The sequence below is a fragment of the Cyanistes caeruleus genome, chromosome 4, assembly GCF_971803275.1.
Source record: "Cyanistes caeruleus chromosome 4, bCyaCae1.hap1.1, whole genome shotgun sequence".
In the NCBI taxonomy this organism is placed as follows: domain Eukaryota; kingdom Metazoa; phylum Chordata; class Aves; order Passeriformes; family Paridae; genus Cyanistes; species Cyanistes caeruleus.
In genome coordinates this window covers 12,506,470-12,517,148 of record NC_141704.1, presented here as the reverse complement: position 1 = coordinate 12,517,148, position 10,679 = coordinate 12,506,470, and the positions used below count along the sequence as shown (strand labels likewise).

The 10,679-nt window shown below is 43.2% G+C and overlaps 1 protein-coding gene across 16 annotated transcripts in view; it reads left to right on the top strand.

Moving 5' to 3' along the window:
- The first annotated feature begins 2,688 nt into the window (after positions 1 to 2,688).
- NAPEPLD (N-acyl phosphatidylethanolamine phospholipase D) overlaps positions 2,689 to 10,679 on the top strand; it is a 32,218-nt gene continuing 24,227 nt past the window's right edge. For 3 of the 16 annotated variants that reach the window (XR_015286113.1, XR_015286111.1, XM_086886669.1), the window contains exons 1-2: positions 8,661 to 9,295; positions 9,453 to 9,776. Coding sequence is in view for 5 of the 16 variants with exons in the window: in XM_086886669.1 (XP_086742795.1) it covers positions 9,565 to 9,776 (212 nt within the window). In the remaining 11 variants the exon portion in view is untranslated. Of the gene's footprint in view, positions 9,296 to 9,374; positions 10,001 to 10,679 lie in introns of all 16 variants that reach the window. The other 13 variants (XR_015286112.1, XR_015286110.1, XM_086886667.1 and 10 more) reach the window with 10 other exon arrangements.

Sequence of the window (10,679 nt, the reverse complement as noted above, 5' to 3'; positions counted from 1 at the left end):
CTAGTCCAGGTTGCTCAAAACTCCATCCACTCTGGCTTTGAACACTTCCAGGGATGGGCATCTATGAGTTCTCTGGGCAAACTGTTCCAGCACCTCACCACCCCACCCTTAAAATAGAGAATTTCTTCCAAAGATCTAATTTAAACCTATTGTCTTTCAGTTTGAAGCTGTTGCCCCTTGTCCTGACACTACACACCCTTGTAAGAAACCTCTGTCCAGCTTTCCTGTAGGTCCCCTCTAGGTACTGGAAGGTGCCCTGAAGTCTTTTTTCCAGGCTGAACAACTCCAACTCCCCAAGTCTGTCTTCACAGGAGAGGGGCTCAACTTCTCTGGACTTGCTTTAACAGGTTGACATCCTTCTTATTTTGGGGACCCCAGACCTGGATGCAGTACTCCAGGTGCAGTCTCACCTTTGACCTGCTGGCCATGCTTCTTTGGATGCAGCCTGGGATACATCTGCCTTTCTGGGCTGGGTGTGCACATAGCCAGGTCATGTTATGCTTATCATTTATGAACACTTCCAAGACCTTCCCCACTGGGCTGCTCTTGATCCATACCCTGCCCAACCTGTACTTTCCTTGGGATTTCCCCAACCCATGTGAAGGACCTTGTACATGGCCTCACTGAACTTCATGAAGCTCACAGCTCACGTAAGTCACACTGGTAGTGGAGAGTGCTGAGACTAGCCTGATTTATCAATCCCCAAATTTAACATTCAGAGGAAAAACAATGTTTCCTGGCAGAAATTGGTACCTCTGAGGATGTGGCAGAGTTCCTGATAAAGGAGCCAACATGTGACAGTACTGATAATGTAGCCTGAAGACATGACTGATAGTCAATCAGTTTGTACTATAAAAGCTCAGTCCCACTTTTTAATGTCAGGGTTTTCCAACATACCCCTTCTCACAGTGTGTGTGGAGATTCCTCCCTTGGGTGGGGATAGCCCTCAAGGTTAATCCTGGAGGCTGAGCAAGAGATTTGCCCACAGGCATTGTATGAGTGAACAACATCAATTTCCATAATTATTTTGCTAGCTTTAATATAATTGCTTCAATGTTGCTTCAATACATAGTGCACTATACAAGTAGCTATAGCTACCTATACTGTGCAGTAAATAATTCGGATTAAGGTCTTCCAGTCTTTTCATCATCATAATCGATTTAAATTCTTATCTATTTTATTCATATTAATATATTTGGTTTGACATCTTTAATCCTGTGGGACAATGTTGTATAAAGGCTCAATTACACCTATATAATACTTCAGAAATAAACCATTGAAAGTCTGGATCCAGCTCCACCCAGACTCCTTTTTGAGAAGGAGTTTAGAAAGCAAGAGCGTCCTTTCTGCACCTTGTGACTCAACAGGGCAGAGAGGTCTCCCCAGTTAACTTTGTCTGAAGCTCCCATTCTGCCCCTGACATTCTTATAACAATTACCTTTTATTAAATAACACAATTATTTTGTTACCTGACTCTAAAAGCATTTTCTATGGAAGAAACTTACCAGTGTGCAGCATTGTAATGTAAATGACTCAGCATAAATACCCGAGTCATTTGTCATTATTAGCTTTTAAAAGAAAAAGCAATCTATACCAGAACATTTAGAGAAGCATCTATAATTTTCCAAGTTTTAAATAACATACGTGATATTCACATTCCCTTTAGAAAAGACAACGGTACTTTCTCACCTTTATTACCTTCAGAGAGTTTACATTATCAAGAACCCACTGCCAGCAATTACTTATGCATTTTAAGGAACAGTTTTGCATTTCTGCTCCAGTTTTGCCAAAACTAAAAGACTCAGTTCAAATGTATCTGCTTTCCAGTGACATCTATGATTGCTTTCTTTCATTTATTCAGCGAACCAGCTGTGTTGACTGATGTCTGAGAAATCAAGTTCAGTGGCAGAATAATTCCATTGTAGTCAATTTAGTTGCAGCAAAGACCAATTTGACCCATGGAGCTCTATACATTGTAAAAGGTCATGCAGCCTGTCAGTAGTTCAGACAGGATTTAAATAGAGGATCCTCCTGAATCCCAATTCAAATGAGACTCTTTTAACATCATCATAGTGTCTACATATTCAGACTGACATTTTGTCACTCAGAGCACTGATTATCTGTTGCCATACCAAAAAGTGACTGTCATGGCTTCAGTCATATGCCCTCATTCTTTATTTCCATTTATTTATAACTCTCCTCTATTCAGTGCCAGCTGTTAAAACCAAAGTGGATTTCATTTCTCTCTCCCTCCTGGGAGGTGTGGATGAAGAAGAGGTTTCAGACACATTTCAGGAGGGCCGTAGCAGGGTTCTGACATCGGCCTAGGAACCCAGAAGTTTCATTAGTGCCAGAGCAGCAGCTTGGCAGATGAAAGCAGTTCCACATAGCACAGAGCATGCCTGCATAGGATGCTGACAGTTACAATAATACTCCCATTATAGAAGACCCTCACTGAATGTTGTGATTTGGACAATGGGATTTATTGAATCCCCTTCTAGTCCTGTGTTTGTGTGATGATTATATGATAAAGCTAAAAGAAGTTTTATGGAGACAAGGAAAAAGATGGTCATCATTCTGAATATTTACAAGCAATCACAAGGATGCTCTAACTCACCTCATTGTTATACAACTTCCTTATTTATGATTATTTCCCTACAGTAATTTTATAGGACTTAAAAAGTATAATTTTTTCTTGTTTTCCCTTTTCACAATATATTTTTCATTGTAATATAAACCTTAATTTATTTGAAATTATTCATAATGTCTGTTACAATACCATCATCATCATCTGATTTTAGCCTTTTTCTTTTCTTCATGTGAAATCATGCTCTATGCTTTTCTCTCAAACTTATTGGACAATTTCAATGATACATGAAAAAAGGGAAGAAAGATTAGGATGGATGGATTAGGTGGATTAGGAAATTTTAGAGCATTCCCATCTTTCTTAGTAAAGGTGGACAACTCAGCTGCATCCCAGCTCACATGGTAAAGAAACCTGGATGTGCATTTGTCTTTTCCTGCAGCCTGGTTTTCATAGAAAGCAAATGATGGAGTCTGAGATATACCCCTGTGTCGTCCTCTTGGGCAGAGACAGCAAACATTAGAAATTTGTGTTTGGTAGGATATAAAAGGTGCTCCATCTGTTCTGGTCAGTCAAGGGACCAAGGCCTTGGAGCATCTCAGTAGTACTAGCTCCTTACTATTGTTTAAATATTATAAATCCTTACTCATAATAAGAAAATCAAGGGTAATAGTATATGCCTGAAGTAAGCCTAATATGGCCCAAAGTAATTAAGTTCCTATAATTTTCTTTAACACCAGTATCCAGATACAGGAAGGAGACTCAAATTAGTTTCATGAGTACGGGAAACATAGGCAGAACACAGCAGCATGTGTTATCTGAGCACAAGCCAGTTGGCAGGCATACTGGCTGCTGGCACATGTGACTAACTGGACTGACCCCAGCTCTCACTGTCTCTTGCCAAAACAGATGTCATAGAAGGCATGGGAAGAAGTGAGCTTGAATTATTGCACTGAGAGGGTGAAACTGCAGAGCAGTAAATAGAAATGAAGAGGACAACAAGCTTGTTTACAATTTCATTCTTTCTACATGATTATAGGTTTATATGTGGCTTTGTCTTTCCACATGTGCTCTGAAAGTATATGAGTAAATGGCAGCCCCAGATTTTCCATAACTATCACAGGTTTTAGTCTACCTTGTTATCAATGGTATTATACCATCTTTAGAATCAAAAATGAGACAGACAGTGAATTCAAACAAGTTGTTCCAATCATAGGCTCTCCAAACAGGTAAGTCCCTTTTTAGCAAGGAATAACCATCTATGAACCTCCAACACTGTCTATTGGATTTTGAAGGTGTTATGTTCATATACATGAGGAGGGAGAGACAGTTTAAACATCCTGCAGCTTTACAAACAGCTCCTGTAAAGCATATAAAATAAACAGTTAAACTGACCTGTCACTTCCATGATCAGCTCATCACTGTATGGGTGCAGCTCCAAAATCACCTGGAGATCAATCTATTGGGACACTGCTAGTGAGAACTCAGGCCTGTGCACCCTATGAGCATCCCCTTGAGGCAATCTAGATATGCCTGCAAATGTACAGCCCCAGTATGTCCACTATGAAGTTCCTAAGAATACATTCTTCCATACTCTCTTACCACGCCTCCTTCCCTTCCTACACATTTGCATCTGCACATCAGAGAACACCGTACTGCTGGTAGCCCTCTCATTTTTCATGCCAACTGTATACCAAACAAGAAAACAGTGTCTTGACAGGATGAATTTTCCCCCCACATTCCAGAAGACTCTGCTGAAGGGCAACATTCCCAGCCATGAAGGCAGACAGGTCATCTTAAAGACCTACTGAGACTCAGCACCAGGGTTGTCAGATGATGTGTATCTGTCTCAGAGTAACCTGTTTGCTCTGTGGTGAATAAATACACAGAGCTAGAGCCAAATATTTCGTAGAGCCACAAAAAAATAAAAAAAAAGATAAGCCACATATATATAAATGGCATGAGAATAAGGATCATTGCATATTCAGTGACCTGGTCATATCAGAAAATGAAATTACAGGGTATAGTTAAGACCTTCACAATTGCCCACATTCACATTCAGGCCATGGCACTATGCATGAGAAACACTCCCTTAAACAAAGGATAGTTCACAAAGTCAATCCATTCTAGTATAATGTCATTCCATTCTTCCAGAATGCATTTAGACACAAAGAAACAGTTTGTCATCATTTTACCTGCAATGAAAACAGCACAATGTTCTATAATTTCTAAACTACAATTAAAAGTCAAGACATTCATACCAACCTGTGTTAGGAGCTATTCTGCATATTCTTAATTTTTTCTGCTTTTTAAATCCAGAATGGGTTTTGTTTTCTGTTTACTAAGCATGCTATCCTACCTTGTGCTCAATTACAAATTCAATTAAAAAAGAGCAAGGACTTTTCTTTCTGAACAATGCCACTCACAAAGGAATCTGGATCTGATGCAGCCTTTTAAACACTGTGATTGAACTTCCTAAGTAAATTTTAATGATAGCAATTTTGCAAAATGCTATGCAATAGCAATACAGTATCAGGTACTGACTGTAACAGCATAATCTCATAGTAGTGCTTGTTCACAACGACACTGGCAAGCTTTACCAATTTTGGAAACAAAACTAAAAACTTTCATTTCTTCTAAGATACAAGGTTAAATCTCAAGATCAGGTGCTGTCAAGGCTAATGTGTTCCAGTAAATTACAATATATGGTGAATATATGGTGGACATTACTGCTCTTTAGCAGTAAAGCATTAAATCACTAGCAAGGTTGCTACCTGAGTTTTGCTGAATAATATTCTCCCACATAGTGCCCAAGCATTGTCAGGAATTAGTGTGGGCCTGGTAAGACTTTCAACAACAATTCTGACACAGCCACCTGCTCCTCAGGGCTAGGAAGGTTTTATCTCTGTGAAAATACAGGCATTGGAGAATTTGATGTCAGGGCAGGAGAATGTTCCTGGCCTGTTACTGGTATAACACAGAGTAAATATCTCTCTTATAGTTCCAGTTTATTGTCTTCCCCAGTCGTGTTCCCTAAGTAGAAGTTAAAATATACCAGTGAGGCATCAGAGAATATTTCACAGAAAACAAAACAAAAGGTGCTTTTGAGCATTAATTGTAACTCCTAAGTTCCTTCTCTACAGTCCTCAAAATTGTCACATTCTTTAACGTGGAAGAGATTTGGATTTGTAACTGTAAACATAACATTTACAGTAATTTCATTATTATATATAAATTTTGTACATAAATCAATGTAATGTTTTCATTAAACATTACTGTGAAGCATTTTGTACCTATGTGTGAGAGTGTGTGTGTGTGTATACATATATCTGAGCTGGTTGTGTAACCTTCTTTCACTGAGTAACTTAACAACCAACATGATTTGAAATTCTGCTTGCCTCTGCCTACAATAGGTGCCAAATAAATTTTCTCCCTCAAGTTTCCTCCTGAAAGGGTGGATACTATAAGGGTAGTTACTTCTGCACACTGTAATTAGAAGGGTAAGGTTAGGCTTTCTGGTTACTTCCCAATGTGGGCTAGTTTTGCCAGAGAGGCTTTTATTAGCCTAGCAGAATTTCTTTTGGTGCTAAATTTCTATGCTAGTAAAAATTCCTGTAAAAATTCTAGTATGCCAACACTAGAGTGATGATGTTTTTTTTTGTTGTTGTTGTTGGTTTGGTTTTTTTGCTAGGGTAGTTTATTTCACTCAGATATCCAGCACAAACTGTTCCAGAAAGTGTGAGTTTTTTTCTGCAATAAACTGCATCTGCACTAACAGCAGTTAACATTGCTTAGTATATAGCAAACCTCAGCCAAAAGGGATTTTGGACTATGACTTGATATTCTAGGATGGAGTGAGAGATGGCACTACATTTTTATTCTGTCATCTAGGAGAATTTTCAATTAAGTTCAGACAGTTCAGCTATAAAGCTATAAAATTTTAACTATAAAACTTTCTCAATTTTTCTTGCTTTAGATGTGCTTCAGTTACTGGCCAAGACAATGAGTATCTTGCTCTGACACAGCTTATGTCAACCAACTAAATTAGACTTTGTGAAAAAGACATTAACATTACACTTGAGACGTCTTAACAAAATAATGATAAACTTCAGTTGTGAAGAAGGTTAAACCTTTCATCAAGAGAAATTTTATAATCATGATTAATGCACTATCTCCAAGAGAAAGACACTGCTGCAGATACAATTCATGAAATACTAACCACGTGATTCTAATTAAGATACAGGTTGTTGCATTAAGCAAATTAAGCTAGTTTAAGGAACTTATCCTTCCAAGTAGTTAATGAAATGGTATACCCTAAAATTTTCAATAAAAAATTATTCTGTTTCAGCTTTTAAATTTCATTGTGAAGAAAAAGAAATGCACTGACCCCTAAATAATCCCACTTTCCTATCTCAGTATTTGTACCTCTCTGCAGTACAAAGAAGCTCTCTTTCTACTTTCATAAAGAAAGGACAATATATAGAGTTAGTCTGAGTAGTAAAAGTACATGAGTAGTCAGGAGTACATGCCACTGATGGAAATAAAATTATTAAATCTCCATTTCTTAAGACTGGATGCCAAGCAAAAATTCTTACCTCATGCACAGATGGCTGGAACCTTCCCATCTGTTAGTAACTTCTGGCTTCCAACTCCTGCAGGATCCTAACATCAGTCTTCTAAGCATATTAGCATGTGTGGGGAGTATTAAGAGTCAAAGAGATCCATGTTCTGGGTTTGCACTACTACCTGAGCACAGATATACCCTTGGGACTTTTCCTCAGTTTAGATGTGTTTGTGTGCATAAGACATTGAAAAATCAAAACCCACCAAAGAATTAGGAGTAGACTGAGATCTCAACTGGCTCCAGGGAATACTGAAACAGGAAACTAGTTTAAAGTTTAAACTAGTTTAAAATCCTGTTCTGTTGAACAGCACCTCTGGAATGGAATTTTCTCATGTTGTGCATACTGGTGTGGTGGTTGGTAATACACTGATATACACTTCTAGCAGTGTCAGAAATTACCTGAACAATAAAAGAGTATCATTCTTCACCAGGCATGTTTCCTTTCACGTTGAAAACTTCTTGCTGCACAGATACCAGTGTCTTTATTTACAGCCTCCAACCACTGACATCTGTATTTGTAGTACAGACAAAATGTATTTACTAAAGCAGAGCCTCCCAAGCTGCAGCTTTTGGGGGACTGGTGATACACAAACTACTTCCATAACACGTGGAGCCAGGGCTGCCTACTAGGAGATACTCAGTTGAACTGTTGGATGAGCACCCCAAATCTGCTACTGGTGACCTGGAGCACTAGTGGCTTACACAGATTTCTATACAAAGGTAGCAATTATTACTGTTAATGGTCATTAATCAGAATAGCTTTATCATATAACTCATTCAGGAGATCTTAGACTCATAAAGTAATGGCAGAAAAACTTAAATCAATATAGATTTGTGTTTAATGAGTAAAAGTCATTGCTACAAGGCCATCTTAGTATTAGACATAGTGGCAGATTAAACGATCAGGAAATGTCAGGTGAGAAAGTGAAGAAGTAAGAAATAAATTAGGAATTTCCACTGGCAAAGGTCAGCAAATCTTTCTAACCATAAGCAACCAATATATATCTGTATTGATATGTGAAGAACATAGAAAACAGATAACTCATACAGAACAAGGCAGCTTGATAGTTTTAGCATTCCTCTAACTTAAGGAAACTAAGAGAATGACAGAAAACAAAAGAGTAAGGCCCATATTTCTAGTCTCTCAAGACATGCATTGATAACTTTGGCCTTGAACATAGGATTTCTTTACCAATGAACCATACATCCAGTCCCAAGCTTCAAGATAAAATGTACATAAGCATGTTATCAGAGCTCCAGATAGTCTTAGATTTTATATTGCTGCTAGATAATACGAGGCTTTTTTCACATCACACCTCCATAGCTTTGTTTTTTGACGCCAACTGTCCTTAAGGAAGTAAGGAAATATTTTTGAAATATACATTTATTTCTGAGAACCCAATTCTTCTGGTTTGGGTGCCTCAAAATGCTTCACTTCTAAGCCCATAGTCTGGAAACTTCTGTCTGACATGAGCAGGGGAAGAGGGGTTAGTTGTAACCTAGCATGTGAGGTGAGCCTGCAGGGTGGGCTGTTCTGCGGGAGGGTGCCCTCGCCCAGACATCGCCCCTCCGGTGAGTGCCGGTACCGCCGGGGATGGCGGCACTGCCCCGGGCTGCTGAGACAACCGAGCCCAGGAAACTTTTCACCGCAGCACCTGGTGGTCGGAGCATGCTCGTGCTCCCAAATGCGACTGCAGGCAGCGTTTACCTCCCATCAGAGCCGGCCAGGAGCACAACTCAGTGCTTTCCTTTCCGCGGTGCCGAGGAGCAGGCCGGCCTCCAGGGGCAGAACGCGCCGGTAGCCCTGACACTGTCCCGCCATGGCTCCGGGACTCCCCGTCTCCCTCAGACATGGCCCCCCGCCGCCATCTTGTTAACGGCCCCGCTCCACGGTGAGGGGCCGGGCTGTGGGGAGCCCTCTACCCTCTACAGTGAGGGGCCGGGCTGTGGGGAGCCCTCTGCCCGCCACGGTGAGCGGCCGGGCTGTGGGGTGGCCTCTGCCCTCTACAGTGAGGGGCCGGGCTGTGGGGAGCCCTCTGCCCTTTACAGTGAGGGGCCGGGCTGTGGGGAGCCCTCTACCCTCTACAGTGAGGGGCCGGGCTGTGGGGAGCCCTCTGCCCGCCACGGTGAGCGGCCGGGCTGTGGGGTGGCCTCTGCCCTCTACAGTGAGGGGCCGGGCTGTGGGGAGCCCTCTGCCCTTTACAGTGAGGGGCCGGGCTGTGGGGCGCCCTCTGCCCTCTACAGTGAGCGGCCGGGCTGTGGGGCGCCCTCTGCCTGCCACGGTGAGCGGCCGGGCTGTGGGGTGCCCTCTGCCCGCCACGGTGAAGGGCAGGGCGCTGCGAAACCCCTGTTCTCTATGGCGGGGCGCCGGGTGCTGTGGAGCTGCTCCCTGCAGCTCATCGCGCTGCCCACGGCGGGGGGCTGGTCAGGTGGAACGCCGCAACCGTTTAACAGCCCCTACTGGAGACCTGCAAAGCCGCCGCCGTGGAAGGGGTGGAGCGGCACTATGGAGGAGGAGGAGGAGAAGGGGGACGAGACTCTTCAGGGGCGGCAGCAGCAGCCCTGGAGGTGAGCGGTGCTCCAGCGGTAGCAGCGCTTTGGGGCCAGGGGTCTCTGCCCCTGCGCCTTCCTGTGAGCAGGGGGGAACCGGATCGAGCCGTGCCCGTCCGGAGGGGAGGCACTGTCCGAGCTGTCGCCGTCAGAGCCTGGCTGGCGGCCGGCGAGCGGAGCACCTGCTCCGAGCGCGGCAGCGGGGCTCTCCAGACACACGCACGGAACTGGGGGCCCTGCCGGTGAGTGAACGGGGGTACCGGGCTGAGCTGCTGCGGGGGGCGGTGGGAGCGCGGTAGAGCGGTCTCGGGTACCCACGCGGAAAAGTTCGCGGTGGGCGGGCGAGGTGCGTGGAGCCGGCGAGCCCGGCTCCCGGCCGGGGAGGAGCGGCACAGCCCGGCTGCCTACGGAGCTCGGCGTTTGCCCCTGCTCCGCTCCCTGCCTGCCGCCCTGGCTGGGTACAGACCCCGACGGGCGCCAACTCCGCAGGCTGCGACCGGGGGGATCCTCTCGCACCGGTGAAAGGAGCCCTGCAAGATAAAAGTCCTGGGTTCGTTCCCGGTTCAAGGCTTTCGTTTCTGTCAATTGACAGTAAAACATGCTGCAGCAGCTCTCGGAAGGAAACAAGTTATATAATCACAAAAAAATCCGCTTCATAGTGTCGGCGGCTTGGAAAATGTTTTCTTTTGAAGAGGAGGCACGAACAGATGTTTATTGCAGTGAGGGGGGGTTCGCATTGTATAGTGTAAAGTGGAGGATATTAAGGAGGTCATTTAATGTAATTAGTGCAGTCATATAATCTCAATGATCGTCAATTATCTCTAGCAAGGATTTGGGGAAAGTGTTTGATGGCTGCATGCAGTAAAATTCCTGAACTTATGCAGAAATGTTTTTTCTGATGACGATTATTTCTTCCATTTG